The 23,741-nt window shown below is 47.2% G+C and overlaps 1 protein-coding gene across 8 annotated transcripts in view; it reads right to left on the bottom strand.

Annotated features, from left to right (window-relative positions):
* eml6 (EMAP like 6) overlaps positions 1 to 23,741 on the bottom strand; it is an 844,856-nt gene that overhangs the window by 428,224 nt on the left and 392,891 nt on the right. For all 8 annotated transcript variants that reach the window (XM_085981352.1, XM_085981349.1, XM_085981353.1 and 5 more), the window contains 2 exons: positions 12,410 to 12,516; positions 748 to 866 (listed from right to left, as the gene is read on the bottom strand). In XM_085981352.1, the coding sequence (XP_085837478.1) occupies positions 748 to 866; positions 12,410 to 12,516 (226 nt within the window). The remainder of the gene's footprint in view (positions 1 to 747; positions 867 to 12,409; positions 12,517 to 23,741) is intronic.

Below are 23,741 nucleotides of genomic sequence, written 5' to 3'. Positions count from 1 at the left end.
ACTAAAAAAAAATCAGGTCAAAAATTACTTTTTGAAATAAAATTCAAATTTTATAGAACATGTTTGTTGGTATATTATTTGTTTCTTATCTATAATTGTTAAAATTATATCTTCTGAAAGGTTATAACTGCTTAATGTTCTTTTTTACAACAGTTGTCGAGTAACCAGTTTTACAGTTTTAATTATGGCACAATAATATCAATGACTCAGATAAGTTTTGGGTAAACCTGTATCATGTTCGTTAGCACGTTAATAAGTGTTGTCATTTTTATTAAGTGTACAAAGGACATGAAGGGTTCTTTATACAATAAATGTCATAACAAATTTAAATGGTAGCTGATAACACAATTCATTTTATGTGTGCGGCCCTCAACAACTCACCAAAACTTTTTAAGTGGCCCTTCAGCCCAAAAATTGCCCACTCCTGCCCTAGTGAAAGGTCAGAGCTACTGTGGGCCCGGGGCGGGGGACAACTCTATTTATAAAATAATTAATTTTCCCGAGTGACTGGAGTGATGCTCATGTGGTTCAGCCGCATTAGGGGGAGAAACCCTAATTTGAGTAGAAGTTAGGCCCCAAATAAGCTTACTGCACTGTTGCTGCTCAGGTTTCTTTCGCCCTATGTGCTGGCTGGCTGGCTGCATTGTGCATGCTAGTTGCCTTGAGTGCATCGTACAGGAATAGAATTACAGAATATGCTATGCATTACAAAAATAAATGCAGCAGAAAAGAAGTTTATAAAAGTACCCATGGACAAATTGTAGTTTCAGACTCCCTTCAGGGGCTTTCTCTCTTTTTAGAGAAGCAGCTGCTTGTTTTTTCTCTCTACTTTGCTGTTTGAGCTGAGGTAGATCTTCTTTGTAGACCTAAAAGTTAAAACAAAATATTAAATTTCCACTGTACAAAACAAATTTTACAAAAGAAAGTTGTATGAAGCACTAAACATTTTTGGAGGTCGAAATTCCAAGAGGTAGCCATCCTGACACTTACACTGGGATTGCACCACAAACTCCAATGGTTTTTTGGGGGGGTTTGAGGAGGTTCTTTCAACATTTCAAAACTTCATACGCTCACTGGAACAGATGGAAAGCCCAGTTGAAGACTTGTGAAGGGGAGTACTTGGTACCCCTCCCCCAAAGGATCACAGCCACTCCGCAGACCCCTTTGTAAGAGGGCTACATAAAAATTCCTATGGGATTGGGAAGTTCTCGTTAGGGGCCTAGGCCAATAACCTGTTCTGGACTCTTATGGTGGATCCCACATCTGCCATTCAATGCTGGGGTACACCTGGTTTCATCAGACAGACCGGTTGCCAATGCTCTACCGGCCTATTAAAGGCCTAGGATGTAGGAACTACAAATGTAAGGAGTGTGATGAAATATTCCATTCATCACTCATCAGTATTTCTCTGCCTGTGACTGTGGTTGGTTTCAGTTTCATTTCCATTGTATTGTACTGTGTGTAGGGCTCCGCCCATACCTGGCTCCTATGTAAGCTGGCCCAGCCTGCAGCACATCCAGTACGGCAGACCTCTGGATGGAAGATACATTCTCCTCTGTGTGTTACCTTCTAAGTCAATAAAAGCCTTGTTTTGTTTCGCTAACATCGAGTCTCGGATTTATTGAGGCACATCAAGGAGTCCTCGCCCCCTTCTACATCAGTAGATTTGTTTGTACTGGATAGAGACCAGACAGGAACTCCAGGGCAAATTTGGGACCAGTCATATCCAGGTCCCAATCTAATCTGTGTTCTTTCTGCTGCATTCCGTCCGAGTTGCAAACTGAATATTTTCAGGTCATTTCTGTCAGCCTTGGCTCAGTGGTGGTACTTTCGCCTCTGAGTCAGAAGGTCGTGGGTTCAAGCCCCACTCCAGAGACTTGAGCACAAAATCCAGACTGACACTTCAGTGCAGTACTAGTAAGTGCTGCACTGTCAGAGGTGCTGCCTTTTGAATGAGCTGTTAAACTGCTTGAGCACAGAACTTGGAGACAGAGTTGGGTGAAGCGCAATCAGAGTGGATCGCAGTAAGAGTAGAATAATTTGGTGTACTCTTCAGTGTGATCAATAAACAAATAGACTGTAACTAAACTTAAAACATTAAATTAAACTTAACAAATTAAATTAAAATTTGGTTGCCGGGGTGGTGATGCACTCCAGTCCCAAGAGTTTGGTGTTTCTCTTTTCTTTCTCTCCTGTCCTCTCTCCTCCCTCTCTAGGCACCTCAGCAGACACCAGTTGTGGTGGTAGTGGTTGTGGTCACAGACAGGCTCCTCCTCTTCCTCTTCTTTCTCTCAGAGAGAGACCAACTCTCCTTCCTCCCTCTGAGGCAGCTGCATAGCCAGCAATGCTGAGAATGAGGTCTCAGATGAGTGTACTCTTTTGTATGGACCATAAACAAATAAACTGTAACTTAAAAAAACATTAAATGAAACTTAACAAATTAAATTAAAATTTGGTTGCCGGGGTGATGCACTCCAATCCCAAGAATTTGGTGTTGGTAGGAATTCACTGGTAGGCATAAGCAAGTAAGGTAAGTAATCATCAGGTTGGAATTTAGCTTCATCTTGTAAGGTAAAAGAAACTGCAAGGTCAATGGCGGTCAGCAGTTAACAGGCAATCAGCTGTAAGTCGTTGCTTGATTAGGTGCTAAAAGCTATGAGCTAGAAGCTGATTCTGTTTTGGTGCGATCAACTAAAACTGTAACTTAACAAAAAGCACAACAAATAAAACTAAACAAAGTAAATTAAAATATAGTTTCCGGTGGTGATAATGCATTCCAGTCCCTGCAGTGTCCACCGGTCGCGGAAGAGCTAGCAGCTGATTAAGCAGTTGTAACTTGACTCTCAAAAGGTATATATTAGGCACTAGTTTGCAAAAGTACAGAGCTTGAAGACAGAGCTGGGTGAATTGCAATCACAGTGGCTTGCAGACAGAGTGGAAGAATTTGGTGTTAGTCGGAATTCAATGGAGAGGAGGAAGGCGGTTTCTCACGTCCATCTCAAAAGAAGAAGTGGAGCCACAGGACTCGAGGATTCTATGTTAAGTATCTAGATATCTAATATTTAGGTTCTTGGGCCTAGAAATTTGATTAAGCCTGAAAACAGGTGGTGTCACCCCGGGCCAAGGTTAATGGCCGCCTGCAAAAAGAGCGCAGGCATCACCGGTATTTTGGTGTTGCCTGCTGATTTAAATGAGCGGTGTGCAGAAGCTCCCGTGCAACACGCTCTTTCCGGTGATAACATCAGCAGAAGGCCGACGGTCACGTCTAAAGGATTGGTGCGGTGTTCTCGGGCATTCACCTATTAACAGTGAAAGACTGTGGCATAAGAACAAGGAGCTGGAGTAGGCATATTTTGGTTCTGTCTTCACAAAGGAGGACACAAATAACCTCCCAGAGATGTCGGGGAACATAGGGCCTGATGAAAGGGAGGAACTGAAAGAAATCAGTATTTGTAGGGAAATGGTGTTAGGGAAATTGATGGGATTGAAGGCCGATAAACCCCCAGGGCCTGATAATCTACATCCTAGGGTACTTAAGAAAGTGGCCCTAGAAATAGTAGATGCATTGCTGATCATCCAACATTCGATGGAATCTGGAACAGTACCCATGGATTGGAGGGTAGCTAATGTTACCCCACTATTCAAAAAAGGTGGTAGAGAGAAAACGGGGAATTACAGACCGGTAAGCCTGACATCGGTAGTGGGGAAAATGCTAGAGTCCATTATAAAAGATGTAATAGTAGAGCACTTGGAAAACAGTGACAGGATCGGGCAAAGTCAACATGGATTTACAAAAGATAAATCGTGCTTGACTAATCTACTGGAATTTTTTGAGGATGTAACTGGTAAAATAGATCAGGGAGAACCAGTGGATGTGGTGTATTTGGACTTTCAGAAGGCTTTTGTTAAGGTCCCGCATAAGAGATTAGCATGTAAAGTTAAGGCACATGGGATTGGGGGCAAGGTATTGACTTGGATAGAGAACTGGTTGGCAGACAGAAAGCAAAGAGTTGGAATAAACGGGTCTTTTTCCGAGTGGCAGGCAGTGACTAGTGGGGTACCGCAGGGATCGGTCCTTGGACCCCAGCTATTCACAATATATATTAATGATCTAGACAAGGGAACTAGATGTAATATCTCCAAATTTGCAGACGACACAAAGCTGGGTGGGCGTGTGTGCTGTGAGGAGGATGCCGAGAAACTCCAGGATGATTTGGACAGGTTGGGTGATTGGGCAGAAGCATGGCAGATGCAATATAACGTGGATAAATGTGAGGTTATCCACTTTGGTGGCAAAAACAGGATGGCAGATTATTATCTGAATGGCAATAGATTGGGAGAAGGGGAAGTGCAACAAGACCTGGGTGTCCTTGTGCACCAGTCGCTGAAGGTAAGCATGCAGGTGCAGCAGGCGGTTAAGAAGGCAAATGGTATGTTGGCCTTCGTAGCGAGAGGGTTTGAGTACAGGAACAAGGATGTCTTGCTGCAGTTGTACAGGGCCTTGGTGAGACCACATCTTGAGTATTATGTGCAGTTTTGGTCACCTTATCTGAGGAAGGATGTTCTTGCCATGGAAGGAGTTCAGCGAAGATTCACCAGGCTGATACCTGGGTTGGCAGGAATGACGTATGAGGAGAAATTGGGACGATTGGGCTTGTACTCGCTGGAGTTTAGAAGAATGAGAGGGGATCTCATTGAAACTTATAAAATTCTGACAGGACTGGACAGACTAGATGCAGGAAGGATGTTCCCGATGGTCGGGGAGTCCAGAACCAGGGGTCACAGTCTAAGGATAAGGGGTAGGCCATTTAGGACAGAAATGAGGAGGAATTTCTTCACCCAGAGAGTGGTGAACCTGTGGAATTCTCTACAACAGAAGGCAGTTGAGGCCAATTCATTAAATATATTCAAGAAGGAGTTGGATATATTTCTTAAGTCTAATGGGATCAAGGGGTATGGGGAGAAAGCAAGGACCAGGTACTGAATTTGGATGATCAGCCATGATCGCATTGAATGGCAGAGCAGGCTCGAGGGGCCGAATGGCCTACTCCTGCTCCTATCTTCTATGTTTCTAGGCCATATGGCCCTTCGAGCCCACTCTGCCATTCAATAAGATTATGGCTGATCTTCGACCTCCATTCCACTTTCCTGCCTGATCCTCATATCCCTTGATTCCGCTAGAGGCCAAAAAATCTATCTATCTCAGCCTTGAATATACTCAATGGCTCAGCATCCACAGCCCTTTGGGGTAGAGAATTCTAAAGATTCACAATCCTCTGAGTGAAGAAATTACTCCTCCTCTCAGTCTTAAATGGCAAACCCCTTATCCTGAGATTATGCTCCCTAGTTCTAGACTCTCCAGCCAGGGGAAACAACCTCTAAGCATCTACCCTGTTAATCCCCCTCAGTATCTTATATGTTTCAATGAGATCACCTCTCATTCTTAAACTCCAGAGAATATAGGCTCAATCTACTCAATCTCTCCTCCTAGGACACCCCTCTCATCCCAAGGATTAATCTAGTGAACCTTTGTTGCACGCCTCTAAGGCAAGTATGTCCTTCTTCTGATAAGGAGGCCAAAACCTTGCACAGTACTTGAGGTGGGGTCTCACCAAAGCCCTGTACAATTGTAGTAAGACTTCCTTGCTCTTGTACTCCAACCCCCTTGTAATAAAGGCCAACATGCTATTTGCCTTCCTAATAGCTTGCTGTACCTACATGCTAACTTTGTGTTTCCTGTACAAGGACACCTAAATCTTTCTGAACACCAACATTTAATAGTTTCTCACCATTTAAAAATATTCTGTTTATCTATTCTTACTTCCAAAGTGAATAACCTCACATTTCCCCACATTATACTACATCTGGCACTTTATTGCCCACTCACTTAACCGGTCTATATCCCTTTGCAGGCTCTTTGCATCCTCCTCACATCTTACTTTTCCACCTAGCTTTGTATCATCAGCAAACTTGGATACATTGCACTCGATCCCTTCATCCAAGTCACTGATATAGATTTTAAATAGCTGAGGCCCAAGCACTGATCCTTGCGGCACCCCACTAATTACAGCCTTCCAATTGGAAAATGACCCGTTCATCCTTTACTCTTTGTTTTCTGTCAGTTAACCAATCCTCTATCCATGCTATTACCCCCAACCCTATGAGCCCTAATCTTATGTGGCACCTTATCGAATGCCTTTTGGAAATCCAAATATACTACATCCACTGGTTCCCCTTTATCTACCCTGCTAGTTCCATCCTCAAAAAACTCTGGTTCATTTGTTAAACATGATTTCACTTTCACAAAACCTCTGCCTAATCATATTATGATTTTCTAAGTGCCTTGTTGCCATTTCCTTAATAATGGATTCCAGCATTTTCCTAATGACTGACGTCAGGCTAACTGGCTTGTAGTTCCCTGCTTTCTCGCTCCCTCATTTCTTGAACAGTAGGGTTACATTTGCTACCATCCAATCCGCTGGAACCATTCTAGAATCTGGGGAGTATTAAGGGGTTTAGCACCTTTGAAAGTAGATAAATTGCCTGGCATGGATGCAATGTATCCCAGGCTGTTAAGAGAAGCAAGGGATAAAATAGCAGAGCCTCTGACCATCATTTTCCAATCCTCTCAGGCTACAGCTGTGGTGCTAATGTTGTACCATTGTTTAAAAAGGGAGACAGGGATAGACCGAGTAATTACAGGCCAGTCAGCTTAACCTCGGGGGTGGGCAAATTATTGAGAAAAATTCTGAAGGACAGTATTAATCGTCATTTAGAAAGGCATGGATTACATTCAGCAGGGATTTGCTAAGGAAAGGTCGTGTCTGATTAACGATTGAAGTTTTTGAGGAGGGTCGATGAGGGTAGCATGTTTGATGTAGTTTGATGGATTTCAGCAAGGCTTTTGATAAGGTCCCACATGGCAGACTGGTCAGAAAAGTAAAAGCCCATGGGATCCAAGTGGCAGGAAGCAAAGGGTAATGGTCGACAGGTGTTTTTGTGACTGGAAGGCTGTTTTCCAGTGGGATTCCGCAGGGCTCAGTTCTAGGTCCCTTGCTTTTTGTGGTATATATCAATGATTTAGACTTCAATCTAGGGGGCATGATTAAGAAGTTTGCAGATGATACAAAAATTGGCCATGTGATTGATAGTGAGGAAGAAAGTTGTAGGCTGCAGGGCACGATCAAGTGGGCAGAAAAGTGACAAATGGAATTCAATCTGGAGATGTGTGAGATAATGTATTTGGGGAAGGCTAACAAGGCAAGGGAACACACAATAAATGGTAGGATACTGAGAAGTGTAGAGGAAAGCGGGACCTTGGAGTGCTTGTCCACAGATCACTGAAGGTAGCAGGACAGGTAGATAAGGTGGTTAAAAAGACATATGGGATACTTTCCTTTATTAGCGGAATGTAAGAAATCACACAACACCAGGTTATAGTCCAACAGCTTTATTTGAAATCACAAGCTTTCGGAGCGCTGCTCCTTCTTCAGGTGAAGTGGAGAAATGCATAAAGACACAGCTTATATAGTCAGAGAATCATGTCAGATGTTTACAGGTAACCTTTCCAACTGCCATTTATCGCACCTCGGCAGAGAGATAATCACAGCAGTCAAAGGTGTCAATGGTGTCCAAACAGGTCAGTCAGGGAAACATTACATCAAAGAACAATGAGGTGGGGTCACAAGGGGTCAAATATTGCAGATGCTGGGGTCTGTATGAAAAACAAAAAAACAGACAAAAAACATTTTTTTTTTGGCTGGAAATCACAGCAGGTCCAGCCGCATCTGTGTAGAGAGAACAAGCCAATGTCGACTCGAGTCTGGATGACCCTGCATCAGGTGGGGTTACATGTAGCGTGACATGAACCCAAGATCTCGGTTAAGGCCGTCCTCATGGGTGCGGAACTTGGCTATCAGTTTCTGCTCGACGATTTTGCGTTGTCGTGTGTCTCGAAGGCCACCTTGGAGAATGCTTACCCGAAGATCGGAGGCTGAATGCCCTTGACTGCTGAAGTGTTCCCCGACTGGGAGGGAACACTCCTGCCTGGTGATTGTTGCGCGGTGTCCGTTCATCCGTTGTCGCAGTGTCTGCATGGTCTCGCCGATGTACCATGCTCCGGGGCATCCTTTCCTGCAACGTATGAGGTAGACAACGTTGGCCGAGTCACATGAGTATGTACCATGTACCTGGTGGGTGGTGTCCTCACGTGTGATGATGGTATCTGTGTTGATGATCTGGCATGTCTTGCAGAGGTTGCTGTGGCAGGGTTGTGTGGTGTCGTGGTCGCTGTTCTCCTGGAAGCTGGGTAATTTGCTGCGAACGATGGTCTGTTTGAGGTTAGGCGGCTGTTTGAAAGCGAGTAGTGGAGGCGTGGGGATGGCCTTAGTGAGGTGTTCGTCGTCATCGATGACATGTTGAAGGCTGCGAAGAACATGGCGTAGTTTCTCCGCTCCGGGGAAGTACTGGACGACGAAGGGTACTCTATTGGTTGTGTCCCGTGTTTGTCTTCTGAGGAGGTCTATGCGATTTTTCGCTGTGGCCCGTCGGAACTGTCGATCGACGAGTCGAGCGTCATATCCCGTTCTTACAAGGGCGTCTTTCAGTGTCTGTAGGTGTCCATCGCGTTCCTCCTCGTCTGAGCAGATCCTGTGTATTCGCAGGGCTTGTCCATAGGGGATGGCTTCTTTAACGTGGTTAGGGTGGAAGCTGGAGAAGTGAAGCATCGTAAGGTTGTCCGTGGGCTTGCGGTAGAGTGAAGTGCTGAGGTGTCCGTCTTTGATGGAGATTCGTGTGTCCAGGAATGAGACTGATTCTGAGGAGTAGTCCATGGTGAGTTTGATGGTGGGATGGAACTTGTTGATGTTATCGTGTAGTCTTTTCAGTGATTCTTCGCCGTGGGTCCATAGGAAGAAAATGGCGTCGATGTATCTGGTGTATAGCGTTGGTTGGAGATCCTGTGCAGCGAAGAAGTCTTGCTCGAACTTGTGCATGAAGATGTTTGCGTATTGGGGTGCGAATTTGGTCCCCATGGCTGTTCCGTGTGTTTGGGTAAAGAACTGGTTGTCGAAGGTGAAGACATTGTGGTCAAGGATGAAGCGGATGAGTTGTAGGATGGCATCTGGAGATTGGCTGTTGTTGGTGTTGAGTACTGAGGCTGTCGCAGCGATGCCGTCATCGTGGGGGATACTGGTGTAGAGTGCCGAGACGTCCATCGTGGCGAGGAGTGTTCCTGGTTCAACTGGTCCGTGGGTGCTGAGCTTCTGTAAGAAGTCTGTAGTGTCGCGACAGAAGCTGGGGGTTCCCTGTACGATGGGTTTCAGGATGCCCTCGACATATCCAGAGAGGTTCTCACACAGGGTTCCATTGCCTGATGCGATAGGACGTCCAGGTGTGTTGGCTTTGTGTATCTTTGGGAGGCAGTAGAAGTCACCCACGCGGGGAGTACGTGGGATGAGAGCATGTAGGATGCTTTGAAGGTCTGGATCGAAGGTTTTGATCAGTCTGTTGAGTTGGCGGGTGTGTTCTTTGGTCGGATCTGCGGGTAACTGTCTGTAGTGTTCCTGGTTGTCCAGTTGTCGGTATACTTCTTTGCAATAGTCCGTTCTGTTCTGTATGACGATGGCACCTCCTTTGTCTGCTGGTTTGATGACGATGTTGCGGTTGGTCTTGAGAGCGTGGATGGCGTTGCGTTGTGCTCGGGTGACATTCTGGACTGTCTTGTGAGTGCGGCTGATGAATCTGGCATTGATGCATCTCCTGACAGCTTGAGCATACATGTCAAGCTTAGGGCAGCGACCCTCCGGAGGGGTCCAATTTGACTCTTTCTTCTTCGGTCGCTGCACTGCGGATCCCTCTGTCTGCTGTTCCGGATCATTGATTGTCTCATTGGGTTCGCTGCTGACATCTTGGGATTTGTGGAAGAATTCCCGGAGCCTCATTCTCCTGATGAATTCCTCTGTGTCTGCCGCGAGACCGATGGGGTCCATTTTGGTGGTGGGGCAGAAATTGAGACCTCGGCTGAGAACTTCAATTTCGTCTGGTTGAAGGGTGTGGTCGGACAGGTTGACGATGGATTTCCCTGTGGTTTCAACCGTGGTACCGGGGGAGGCTTGGTTGCTGCTGCTGGTGATGCCAAGTTTCTCAAGCTTCCTGTTCTTGGTGTGCATGTAGGTAGCGTAGTTCCGTTGCCTTGTTTGTTTGGCGGTGTCTCGTAGCTGGTCTGCTGCGTCCTGAGCACAGGCTGAGAACATGGACTCCATCTCGGTTTCGAGGTTGCGGTGTCTGCTGTAGAGCTGGTGTACGAGATGGTTGAGGAGTGTGCGAGAGGTACGACGGCAGAGTCTCTCAGCGTAGTCTGTGTTGTAGGTCGACTTGAGTGGGTTAGTGATCTGTAGTCCTTTCGGGATCTTGTCTGCTTTCTTGCATCTCTGTAGAAACTTGATGTCTGTGTCGATATGCGCGATCTTCTTGGAGATCCTCTCCACTTTGAGCCGGCAGTTTGTGGTGTCGATAGTAGCCATGGTGTGGAGATGCCGGGGTTGGACTGGGGTGGACAAATGTAAGAAGTCACACAACACCAGGTTATAGTCCAACAGCTTTATTTGAAATCACAAGCTTTCGGGGCGCTGCTCCTTCTTCAGGTGAAGTGGAAAAATGCATAAAGACACAGCTTATATAGTCAGAGAATCATGTCAGATGTTTGCAGGTAACCTTTCCAACTGCCATTTATCGCACCTCGGCAGAGAGATAATCACAGCAGTCAAAGGTGTGAATGGTGTCCAAACAGGTCAGTCAGGGAAACATTACATCAAAGAACAATGAGGTGGGGTCACAAGGGGTCAAATATTGCAGATGCTGGGGTCTGTATGAAAAACAAAAAAACAGACAAAAAACATTTTTTTTTTGGCTGGAAATCACAGCAGGTCCAGCCGCATCTGTGTAGAGAGAACAAGCCAATGTCGACTCGAGTCTGGATGACCCTGCATCAGGTGGGGTTACATGTAGCGTGACATGAACCCAAGATCTCGGTTAAGGCCGTCCTCATGGGTGCGGAACTTGGCTATCAGTTTCTGCTCGACGATTTTGCGTTGTCATGTGTCTCGAAGGCCACCTTGGAGAATGCTTACCCGAAGATCGGAGGCTGAATGTCCTTGACTGCTGAAGTGTTCCCCGACTGGGAGGGAACACTCCTGCCTGGTGATTGTTGCGCGGTGTCCGTTCATCCGTTGTCGCAGTGTCTGCATGGTCTCGCCGATGTACCATTAGCTGAGGCATAGAATATAAGAGCAGGGAGGTTCTGCTAGAAATGTATAAAACACTAGCTAGGCCACTGCTAGAGTACTGCGTACAGTTCTGGTCCTCACATTACAGGAAAGGCTTCGGCAAACCCAGCAGCTGAATAGCAGCGAGGACAACTTTGGGGAAAAGGTAAGTGCCTTCATAACACTGCTCCGCCCGGACCCCCAAGCTCACCCTCTCCGGGGTTGTGGATCAGACCTGCCTGCTCTGGAGTCTTCCCTGCCTGACTGGAAGCTAAGCCTGTCAATCAGGCTGACTTCCGGGCGAGGAACCTGTCAAGTACAAAAGACTCACGCTGTTGAGTTAAAACTCCACAGCATGCGGGGACCGGGTTTCCCATCTGAAACTCTGACCCCGCCTATGTAACCCTACCCTGTTAATATCTAGGCCTGTCTCTCTGCATCTTTTGCTCCACTGCCTCCCTGCCCTCTCTCTGCAAGCTCATTTTGTCCGAGACATATTTCCTGCTCTGTTGATCCTCTTCCCACTCAACTCCTCATCAGCCAATTCCCCTTCCTGGCCCCAAATCAATGTGGACATGGAAAATAAACATTTTCAGATTTATTGGACATGGAACACTGTATGACCCACTTGTGATCCTGGTTGACAACCTAACACAAATACCTATCTTACTGAGCTCAAACCTTAAAAGGGCTGATTTTAAGTACAGACTGACAGCCCATTCTTACCAGCGTGAGAACCGAGCTCAGGGCTCATTTACATTTCACTGGTGAGTTGCAGGTGCCTAACGAGCACCCCAGTGCAACTCGCTGGTTCTGGGACAGTGGGCAAATGGCTGGCTCCCACATTGTGACGGCTGACAGTTAGAGCTGGGAGCTCCTCACATAAAGCAGCAGTGGGCCAAAAGGAGAACTGCTTTGTTACGTGCCAATCTCATAGAATTGTAAAGTGTAAAATTAAATTTTTCCTTTAAGGTAATATGTTCAATTTCTTAACAGAAAGTCTTAATTGCAAGATTCCTGTCACAAAGGATTTTAGATCCATAAATGAAAATGATTAAAATATTTGTCGACAATAATTTTGAAAATATTAAGTTGTGTAACTATCAGTAAATACAAAAGTCAATACTACCACTGAATTTACTAACCTGACGATCATAACTAATCTGGACTTCTTGTTCAATGTCAGAGTCCAACTCTGCTACATCTGACAGATCCGAATCAGATTCTTCACTATTCGAATCAGCATAACCTTCTGTTAAAAACAAAATGAATCATAACACAATTATAATACTACATTAAAATACTATTCCATGTTTATAACTTTTCTAATTAATTAATTTCCATCAGCATATAAAACATATGTTCTGTCTCACATTAAATAAGCTTTTAATAATTGTACAATTGCACACATGATCAAAAAAGCAAATTTCAAATCATGGCTAGTCCATCACAGGAGCAATGCAAGGAGAGCCAAGGGGCTTCAGAATTGGAAGGGGAGGCAAATAGCATGGTGAGTCAACTTGGGCTGATTCTAAGCATTTTCGAGCAGCAGGTTTGGAAGAGTCCTGGGAGGTTTGCGATTCCAAATATGCAAAAGTAAAGACCTTGGAACTACTGCTGAAATATTAGAACTACAGATAAACGTTCTTGTAAAGTCCGCGCCTCAAATATACACGGACTTCGGGAGAACAGTTTAACAGGTACTTTACTGAACAAGAGGCAGCTTGAATCTGAAACTACAGAAGCTTGCTAGGGCCTTTTATACAGGGGTGGTCACTGCCGGTACTGCAGTCTAAGACCAGTTATTCCCTTAAAGGGACATACACAACAATTCCTCCCCTTTTAGATAAACAGTACATAACATTCATTTAACAACTAAATAATAACTAATTACAATTACAATTTTCTCAGTAATATATACATCAACTGAAATAGTCATTTATAAGTTCAGTCTTTGAGGAGGCTTCCTGATCCGGACTGGATAGCGCCTTTCTTGAGTATCCTGTTCTGGCGGTGGAGTCAATTCTGGCTCATTGTCATTGGTTGGTTCGTCAGCTTCCAATACCCCTGCTTCTGAGGTAGACGCAATCTGTACTTCGGGCTCATTATCAGGTGCACATGCTTGTGGTACAGGTTTGGCTTGTTCCTGTGACTCTAGAATCTGGTCAGCATGGCGTCTCACGATGCTCTCTCCAACGTCCACTGTGTACATTAGTGGTCCCTGCTGTGTGCATATCGTGCCTGGCTGCCATTTTTCTGTTCGGTAGTCGCGGGCCAAGACTGGTTGCCCTATCTTGAAGCTCCTGGTTGGCTTCTCATTTATGTGCTGGAACTGCTTATCCTCAACATCTCGTCTTATGTTTGGTTTGAGCAAATTCAAGCGACATCTAGGTCTCCGGTAGAAAAACAGTACGGCTGGAGTTTGGTTGGTTACTGCATGTGTCGCATTCTGGTAAGCAAACAGGAAGTTATCCACCTTGTGTTGCAGTGGTATGTCGTCATTATACATTGCCTTTATGGCCTTTTTAAAGGTCTGAACAAACCTCTCAGCCAATCCATTTGTGGCTGGATGATATGGGGCAGATGTGTAATGTTTCACCCCATTATTCTTCAGGAACCTCCGGAAATCCTCAGACACAAACTGTGGGCCATTGTCGGAACAGATCTGTTCTGGCAACCCATTCCTGGCGAAGATGGTTCGTAGGACTGCAATAGTTTTCTCCGTGGTGGTGGAGGACATTTTAATGACCTCTGGCCATTTCGAATGGGCGTCCACAGCGATTAGAAACATTGAGTCCATAAATGGACCAGCGAAATCAATGTGTACCCATTGCCATGGAGATGAGGGCCACTCCCATGGATGTAGCGGGGCCTGTGGTGGAGCGTTTTGGACCTTCTGGCATCCTGTGCATCTCTTGGTCATATCCTCGATTTCTTTATCGATTCCCGGCTACCACACAAACGCCCTGGCTAGGCTCTTCATTTTTACCCCTCCCAGATGACCCTCGTGAAGCTCATTGAGTACTCTATCTCTCAACTTGGGTGGAATTACCACTCGGGATCCACACATCAAGGTTCCCCGGCACACTGACAGCTGTTCCCTCCTTGGCGAGAATGCTGGCAACAGTGAGTCGCCATATGCTGGCCATCCCTTCACCGTCAAATCATAGACCCAAGAGAGAGTTGGGTCATTTCGGGTTTCCTTCTCAATACTTGCGTTTGTAACAGGCAAACATTTGACTATGGTCCCATGGAATATCTCCACCGGGTCCACTGCAGGTGCTTCTTCCGCCGTAGGCAACGGTAGGCGCGACAGCCCATTAGCGTTTCCATGTTGTTTCGTACCTTTTATGTCATACTGATGTGCCCCTAGAAAAAGTGACCATCTTTGCAGCCGTTGCGCCGTCATCACCGGAACGCCCTTCTTTGGGTTAAAAATTGAGACCAGGGGTTGATGATCAGTCAGTAGGGTGAATTTCTGCCCGTGCAGATAGTGATTGAACTTCTTCATCCCCCACACCAGGCTGAGGGCCTCCCTGTCAATCTGGGCGTAGTTACGCTCGGCTGAGGTTAGCGAGCGCGATGCAAAGGCTATTGGTCTCTCTGAACCGTCACGGAATTTGTGTGACAGCACCGCTCCAATGCCGTAAGGTGATGCATCACATGCCAACCAAATCGGTAGTGTTGGGTTGTAGTGGGCCAATACTTCTTTTGAAGTGATTCGGCATTTACATTCCTGAAAGGCACGCTTACACTCATCACTCCATTTCCATGTTACACCAGTTTGAAGGAGGGCGTTCAGTGGGTGCAGAATTGTAGATAAATTCGGCAAGAACTTATGGTAGTAGTTCACCAACCTGAGGAACGACCTCAGTTGCGACACATTTTCTGGTGCTGGAGCCTTGACTACAGCCTCAATCTTGTCCGGCGACTTATGCAACCCTTCCTCATCAATCATGTGGCCACAATACGAGATTTGTCTCCTGAAGAACTCACATTTGGGATGGTTGGCTCGTAGCCCATATTCCTGCAATCTCGTGAGCACCTGTTCCAGGTTGGCACGGTGTTCATTGTCATTTTCGCCCGTAACCAGGATGTCGTCCAAATAACACTGGGTCCCCGGGATCCCTTGCAGGACTTGTTCCATTGCCCTCTGCCACATAGCCGGGGCCGATGCTACCCCAAATACCAGTCGATTGTACTGGTAAAGGCATTTGTGAGTGTTTATCGTGAGGTATTTCCTAGATGCTTCTTCCACCTCCATTTGTAGATACGCTTGAGCCAGGTCAATCTTTGTAAAACGTTTCCCTTCAGATAGTGAGGCAAAAATATCTTCTATCTGTACTGTGTGCAGGACTGGGTTCACAGTCACCTTGAAGTCCCCACAGATGCGAACCTTCTTTGGCTCCCCAGGCGTGCTGCTCAATGCTTTCTTCATTACAGGAACGATGGGTGTGGCCCACTCGCTCCAGTCCACCTTAGACAGCACCCCCGAATGCTCCAGACTCTCCAGTTCAGCTTCCACAGCTGGGCGTATTGTGTATGGCACCGGTCTGGCCTTGAAAAATTTTGGGGTTGCGTTATCCTCAATCTTTATGGTTGCCTTTACTCCTTTTAGAGTCCCAAGTCCTTGTTGGGACACCTCTTCCGCGTCAGATAGAATTTGTGACAGACGTCCAGGTGCGACGTCATCATCTTTTTTGTCAGTCACAGTTAGTGCCAGAATGGAATGCCAATCCAATTGTAGTCTTCGGATCCATTCACGTCCCAATAATGGTGGTCCTCCATCTCGTAGTGTATACATGTATAGTTTCTGTGTTTCCTTTCCGTTATATTCAACTGGCACCCTTATTTTTCCTCTGGGGTAGACCTTTTGCCCCGTGTATGTCTTCAATACAATGGACGTGTCCTTTAAGGGTATGTGTGAGAATAGCCGCTCATAGTCTTGTCGATTCATGACAGTTAGGGCTGATCCTGTGTCCAATTCCATCTTCACTGGGGACCCTGCCATCATGAGGGTAACCCAAATGGTTCGGTGATCTTCTTTTGCGATCACGTTGTGTAACTTTAAACAACTTAGTCGCCTGCTCCCGGAGTCCTTATCACTCTCCTGATCTTCTGAACTACTATCTGTCAGTTTCTTTACTTTCCTGTACTGTTCCTTAGTAGTTCTTGTCGTGTTGGTCTTCTTTCCCGACCTGCAGACTCTTGCTATATGTCCCATTTTCCCGCATTGCCTGCATATTTTGTCTTTAAACCAGCAGTCCTTCTGCTCATGGGTTGTTCTGCCGCAGCGATAGCACTTTTCGGCTCCATACGCCATTTCGTTAGCGCTGTATTCTTGTGGTTTCTGTTGTATTTCCGCAGCTCCCCGTGCTGCTGCTTCGTAGGATACTGCCACGCTGAAAGCCTGTTCTAGCGTCAGGTCCTTTTTTGAAAGTAGTCGTTTCTGGGTTCCTTCACTCTGGAGCCCGCAGACAAACTTATCCCGTAAGGTGTCTGCCAGTTCTGCTCCAAACTGGTAGTGCTTCGATAACTTGCGTAGTTCCGTAAGATAGTCAGCATTGCTCTCATCTTTGTGCTGGTTTCTTTTATGGAACTTGAATCTTTCTGCTATCAGCAGTGGTGTAGGGCTTAGATGTTCCTGTAAGATATGAACAATCTCCTCAAAACTTTTCTCCATTGGTTTAGCTGGGGTAATTAAATTCCGCAATAGGCCGTACGTACTCGCACCCATCAGATTTAATAATACCGACGCCCTCTTTCCATCGGCAACCTCATTTGCCTTGCAGTACACTTCAATTCTTTCCACATACGTGGTCCAGTCTTCTACCTCGTTGTCGAAAGCAGTGATACTGCCACTTTTCGGCATCTTGGGCGATTTAAAATGGCACCTCCCGCGCTTTTGCTTCTTCCCCAATGGAATAAAATGGCGCCTCCCGCGCTTTTGCTTCTTCCCCAACGGGATAAAATGGCGCCTCCCGCGCTTTTGCTTCTTCCCCTTACTGACACGCTGCTCCTACCGTTCTACGGGGTAATGGCGGCGACCCGCAGCTTCGGCACGTCTCGCTTTCCTTCCCCCCTGTTTAGTTTCTCTCCGCTGTCCTGTTCTCGAGCACCGACTGCGCCCTGTGCGCTCCATCCGCTCTCTCTTGGGTTTTTTTCCCGGTGACGCTGCGCGGCCCGATTTGTAGAGCCGCTCGATCGAGCTTGAGCCCGCCGCAGTCCGGAAGGGTCAGCGCGCTACCTGCTACCAGCACGATTCGCTGGAACCACAGTCTCTCCCGCAATTCTCCAAACACCAATGGATTCTTTGGGCGGTTGCCCTCGGTCGACGCCCGTTGCTCAGACTACGACCTTCCAAGACCTTCCTTTCAGGCGAGATCCCCGTGAGATGATGCCACACTGCAGGTGAGTTCGAACTTACTCGTCGCCACTGTAAAGTCCGTGTCTCAAATATACACGGACTTCGGGAGAACAGTTTAACAGGTACTTTACTGAACAAGAGGCAGCTTGAAACTGAAACTACAGAAGCCTACTAGGGCCTTTTATACAGGGGTGGTCACTGCCGGTACTGCAGTCTGAGACCAGTTATTCCCTTAAAGGGACATACACAACAGTTCTTCCATAATTAACTTTCAACAAAAATGCCCTTCTAGGTAATATAATGACCAGGAACATTTTTGATCCCTGAACATCATTAAATGCATTTATGCAAAACAGATTTCCATTTATAATACATCTGAAGTATTTTTATATTTCTTTATTCATAAAGGTTATTAAGAATTTGAACATACAAAATATGGTATCTATGTTGTTTCTCAAACATTCATATCTACATAAATTATATGCCTAATTATTGCCACAGTTCACAGCAACGGGTAAGTATATAAAGGTAAATGCAGCAATCCTGCAGCCCCAACAGTGATCCTCGGTGAAAGAGGTCAGGTCAGAGAATCAATGCTACAATGTTGCAACCCTATTTCCAACTTGTACTCCCTTTGTTGAGTGCAGGATCACTGAATTTGCCCTAAATGCTTCATTTTTCCCCCCCTACAGTTTAATACGCTACCACTTTGAAGGAGAAGCAAGTTTGGAAAGATGGCTGCTGGTGTATCAATAGTACTCTTTTCAGCCCTAGTTCATGACAACCTTTTGAAAACCAAATGAATGCACATAAAATAAGGCCCACCAGCCCATGGAATCATTATTGAGGGACAATAATATTCTTTAAGCAGATCTGCCTCACTTCATCTGCTGCTGACACTCTCATCCATGCCTTTTGTTATCCCTAGACGCGACTATTCCAATGCTCTCCTAGACAGCCTCCCACCTTGCACCCTCTGTAAACTTGAGCTCATTCAAAACTCTGCTGCCTGTATTCTAATTTGCACCAAGTCCTGTACACCCATCACCCCTGTGCTCGCTGACCTACACTTAGCTCCCAGTCTGGCAGCGGCTCGATTAAAAAATTTTCATCCGTGTTTTCAAATCCCTCCATGGTCTCCCCTCCCTATCTCTGTAATTTCTTCCAGCCCTACAATGCTCCAAATCTCTGCGCTCCTCCAATTCTATCCTCTTGCACATCCCTGATTTTCATCACTCCACCATTGGCGGCCATTCCTTCAGCTGCCTAGGCTCTAAGCTCTGGAATTACCTCCCTAAATCTCTCCGCCTCACTACCTCGCTCTCTCTCCTTCTTCAAGACGCTCCTTAGAATCTACCTCTTTGACCAAGCTTTTGGTCATCTATCCTAATATCCCCTTATGTGGCTCGGTGTCAAATTTTGTTTGATGGCGCTCCTGTGAAGCGTCTTGGGTCGTTTTACTATGTTAAAGACACTACATAAATGCAAGTTGTTGTTGATACCTGGACAGATCAAGGGATGCCATACAGCACAGTCTCATCAGGGTTTACAAGATCATTGTCTGCTGCAACTTTTCTAAAGAGATCTAACCATGGGCAGATGGAGGAGGAGACTCACCAGCAACCAGGGCAGAGCAGGACACTGAATGATTCTGAAGATATCCCTGTTGAAACACTTTTGCAACTAGAATGTGTAGTACGTATAGATGAGACTTTTAATCAAGTGCTTGAGCTTCACAATTCAGTAACAAGCCTGTTCACACATGGACAATGGAATGGCCATTCACAGCATTACCTTCTGCACTATGTCCATCGTTTGATTTCTTCTGCACCACCATTAGAAAATTATGGAGATGATGTTTAACATAACTGGTAACCAATTTATTTCCCTATAAGTGATGATGTATGCGTCTTTACTGTGTTTCTCCTATTTCACATCTACATGCTGCCCCTCTGCGACATCATACGAAAACACAACGTCAGATGACACCCAGCTCTACCTCACCATCACCTCTCTCGACCCTTCCACTGGCTCTGATTTGTCACGCTGCTTGTCTGACATCCAGTCCTGGATGAGTAGAATTTTTTTCTAATTAAATATAGAGAAGACAGAAGCCATCGTCTTCAGTCCCCGCCACAAATTCTATGCCCTAGCCACCGACTCTGTCTCTCTCCCTGGCCACTCTGAGGCTGAACCGGACTGTTCGCAATCTTGCCGTCCTATTTGACCTTGATGAGCTTCCAATCACGTATTTGCTGCATCACCAAGACTGCCTAATTCCACCTCCGTAACATTGCCCGTCTCCATCCTTGCCTCAGCTCATCTGCTGCTAGAACCCTAATCCCTGGCTTTGTTACCTCTAAACTTGACTATTCAAATGCTACCTGTCCAGCCTCCCATCTTTCACCCTCCAAAAATTTGAACTCATCAAAAAGTCTGCTGCCCGTATCCTAACTCGCACCAAGTCCCGTTCACCCATTACACTTGTACTCGCTGACCTACATTGCTCCTGGTCCAGCAATGCTTCCGTTTTTTAAAAAAAATTCTCATCCTTGTTTTCAAATCCCTTCATGGCTTTGCCCCTCCCTTTCTCTGTAACCTCCTCCAGCCCTACAGCCCTCCGAGATCTCTGTGCTTCTCCAATTCTGGCCTCTTGCGCATCCCCGATTTTAATCGCTCCACCATTGGCCCTATGCCCTGGAATTCCTTCCCCAAGCCTCCCTCTCTCTCTCCTCATTAAAACCTACCTGATTGACCAAGCTTTTGGTCACACTGTCCTATTGCCTCCTTAAGTGGCTCGGTGTCAAATTTTGTTTGATAATGCTTCTGTGAAGTGCCTTGCGATGTTTTATTGCATTATATAAATACAAGCTGTTGTGTTTTACTCCAGTGCTTCCCCTTGCTGACATTGCACAATGTGTCTTCTTGTAGGAATGGAGGTTCCTATCAAAAAGACTGAGTTCGACTCAGGCAATTAAAATAATGAACTTTAATGAAACGAAACAGGTTTAAACTGGAAACTGCTGGAACACATCAATTACAGGTCTATTCTCCTTGAGGGTTCCACGAGGACTGATCCTCTGGTCATCACGTTCTTCCCGCCATTGGGGCATCACGTGACTAACGGCATGACGTCATCACGTTGAAACCACGCTGTAAAGGTAACTAGACATTGTACAGTCAAACAGTGTAAAGGTACAGGCACAGACAGTAACTACATTGCTGTTAAAGGAATTATGTACAACCGCTCTGAGTCCTTTGGTGGCTCCGCCACATGCGCCCCCCCCAGAATTGTCTTTAACAGAAAAAGTGAGGCGAGGAGGAAGTCTGACAAGCCTGTCCGATCGACTTCGATACCCTGGTAGAGGAAGTTGATGACTGGTGGACGAGTTGGCAGTCGGTTGTGGTTGAGCAGGTGCGGCGAGCGTAGTCAAGTTGGCAGGCGGCTTTGGTTGATCTGGTGCGGCGGCTGCGGGCTGTCGGCCATGCTTGGGTGGTTGAGCGACTACGACAGGGTGGTCCAGGTCCAGGTGAGCCGGCTTCAATCGGTCCACCGAGATGTGATCCGGCTTCCCTCCGACGTTGACCGAAAAGGATTTGTCTCCTGGTTCGATGACGCAGAAAGGACCAGTGTAAGGGGGCTTGAGCGGATCCCGGTATGCGTCGTGGTGGATGAATACATACTCCGCGTTCTTCAATCCCGGTGGCACGTAGGAGTTCTGCAAACCGTGATTGGATGTAGGTACCGGAGCGAAGCATCTGGCCGCTTCCTGGTGGCGAACGAGTTGCTGGGAGGCGGACCATGGCTCCGTGGGAGAAGGGAGTAAATCCCCTGGTACTCGGAGCGGCTGGCCATAGACGAGTTCAGCTGAAGACGATTGTAGGACGTCTTTGGGCGCCGTACGAAGACCTAAAAGGACCCATGGAAGTCTGTCCACCCATCCTGCACCTTGAAGACTGGCCCGAAGAGAGGCTTTAAGCGACCTGTGGAATCGCTCGCAAAGGCCGTTCACCTGTGGATGATAGGCGGTGGTGCGATGAAGTTTGGTGCCGAGCCCCTGAGCCACAGCATTCCAAAGCTCCGAGGAAAATTGTGGCCCGCAGTCAGAAGAGATGTCCGCCGGTACCCCGAAATGGGCAACCCAACAAGAGATGAAAGCTCTAGCGACGTCTGCCGAAGTGGTGGAAACCAAAGGAATTGCCTCTGGCCACCTAGTGGTGCGGTCCACCATGGTGAGGAGATGAGTATAACCCTGAGAAGGTGGAAGCGGCCCCACAAGATCCACATGCACGTGGTCGAAACGACGCTCCGGAACACTGAACACAGCCACTGGAGCTTTGACATGACGCTGGACTTTGGCCTTCTGGCAGACGATGCAGGTATTAGCCCAATCACGGACATCGAGGTGCATACCTTTCCAGACGAACTTCGCCGACATGAGCCGTTGTGAAGCCTTCATCCCAGGGTGCGACAACCTGTGTATGGCATCAAAAACCTTCCGGCGCCATGCGACTGGCACGATAAGTCGAGGAAAACCCATGGAGACGTCGCAAAGGAGCGTGGCGCCTGCGGCCTGGAAAGTGACGTCGGCCGCTTGGAAGCTAGAGGGAACGGTTCTATATGATTGGACCTCAGAGTCCGAGGCCTGATCCGCAGCCATGAGGGCGTAGTCGATCCCCAGGTGCACCGCGTGGACCGTCGCACGGGAGAGGCAATCCGCCACCAGGTTGTCCTTGCCAGACACATGTTGAATGTCCGTGGTAAATTCAGAAATGAACGTCAAGTACCGTTGTTGACGAGCGGACCACGGTTCGGCGGTCTTGGCCATGGCGAACGTAAGGGGTTTGTGGTCGACAAAAGCCGTGAAGGGATGCCCCTCCAATAAAAACCGAAAATGGCGAATGGCGAGGAAAAGGGCCAGTAGCTCCCGATCGAAGGTGCTGTACTTTTTTTCATTCTTCCGTAGTTGACGGCTGAAAAACGCCAACGGTTGCCACGTGCCGTTGACCCACTGTTCTTGCACTGCACCGATGGCGTAGTCTGACGCGTCGGTGGTAAGGGCGATGGTGGCACCTGGAAGTGGGTGCGCCAGCATGGTTGCATTGGCCAAAGTGTTCTTGGTGTCGCCGAACGCCTGGACCATCACGGCTGTCCAGCTGATTGGATCATTATCGGACTTGCCCTTGAGGGCCCCGAACAAAGGTTGCATACGTTGAGCTGCCTTGGGGACAAAACGGTGGTAGAAGTTGACCATCCCCAGGAACTCCTGCAAGGCCTTGACCGTCGGCGGCCGCGGGAAAGAGGTAATCGCTTCAACCTTCGTCATCAAAGGGATGGCACCGTCCGATGTTATGCAATGTCCCTGGAAATCGATCTGTTGCAGGCTGAACTGGCACTTGGCCAGGTTGATGATTAAACCGTGTTGGCTGAGGCGCGTAAAGAAGGAACGCAAATGGGAGATGTACTCCTCCTTGCTGGCACTGGCAATGAGAATGTCGTCAAGGTAGACGAAGATGAAATGCAGGTCTTGAAGAACGGAGTCCATTAAACGCTGGAACGCCTGTGCTGCGTTCTTTAAGCCAAGTGGCATCCGCAGGAGCTCAAAGAGGCCAAAAGGGGTGATGACTGTGGTTTTCGGGACGTCTTGTGGGTGCACTGGAACCTGGTGATATCCCCGGACGAGGTCGACTTTAGAGAAGATAGAATTTCCCGCCAAATGGGCCGAGAAATCCTGGATATGCGGAATCAGGTACCGATCCGGAGTGGTGGCGTCGTTGAGGCGTCGGTAGTCACCGCATGGCCGCCAGCCGCCGCCTGGTTTTGGCACAATGTGGAGAGGCGAGGACCAGGGACTATTGGATCGCCGAATGATCCCGAGCCGCTCCATCGTGTCGAACTCCGCCTTCGCAGCCGCGAGCTTGCCGGGTTTGAGCCTTCTAGCCCGCACATAAACCGGGGAGCCAGTAGTGGTGATGTGATGTTCAACACCATGCTTCGTTGCTGAAGAGGAGAAAGTGGGCCTTGTCAGCTCCGGAAACTCCCCGAGGACCCGCGTGAAGTCATCCGGAGGAGGGAAAGCACAGGCAATTGAGCGCGACACGGAGGTACC

Source organism: Somniosus microcephalus, chromosome 3 (genome assembly GCF_052327205.1).
Source record: "Somniosus microcephalus isolate GS21.2 chromosome 3, FLI_Smic_1.0, whole genome shotgun sequence".
NCBI lineage: Eukaryota > Metazoa > Chordata > Chondrichthyes > Squaliformes > Somniosidae > Somniosus > Somniosus microcephalus.
The sequence above is the reverse complement of the archived record's forward strand: the minus strand, read 5'-3'. Positions and strand labels throughout refer to the sequence as shown.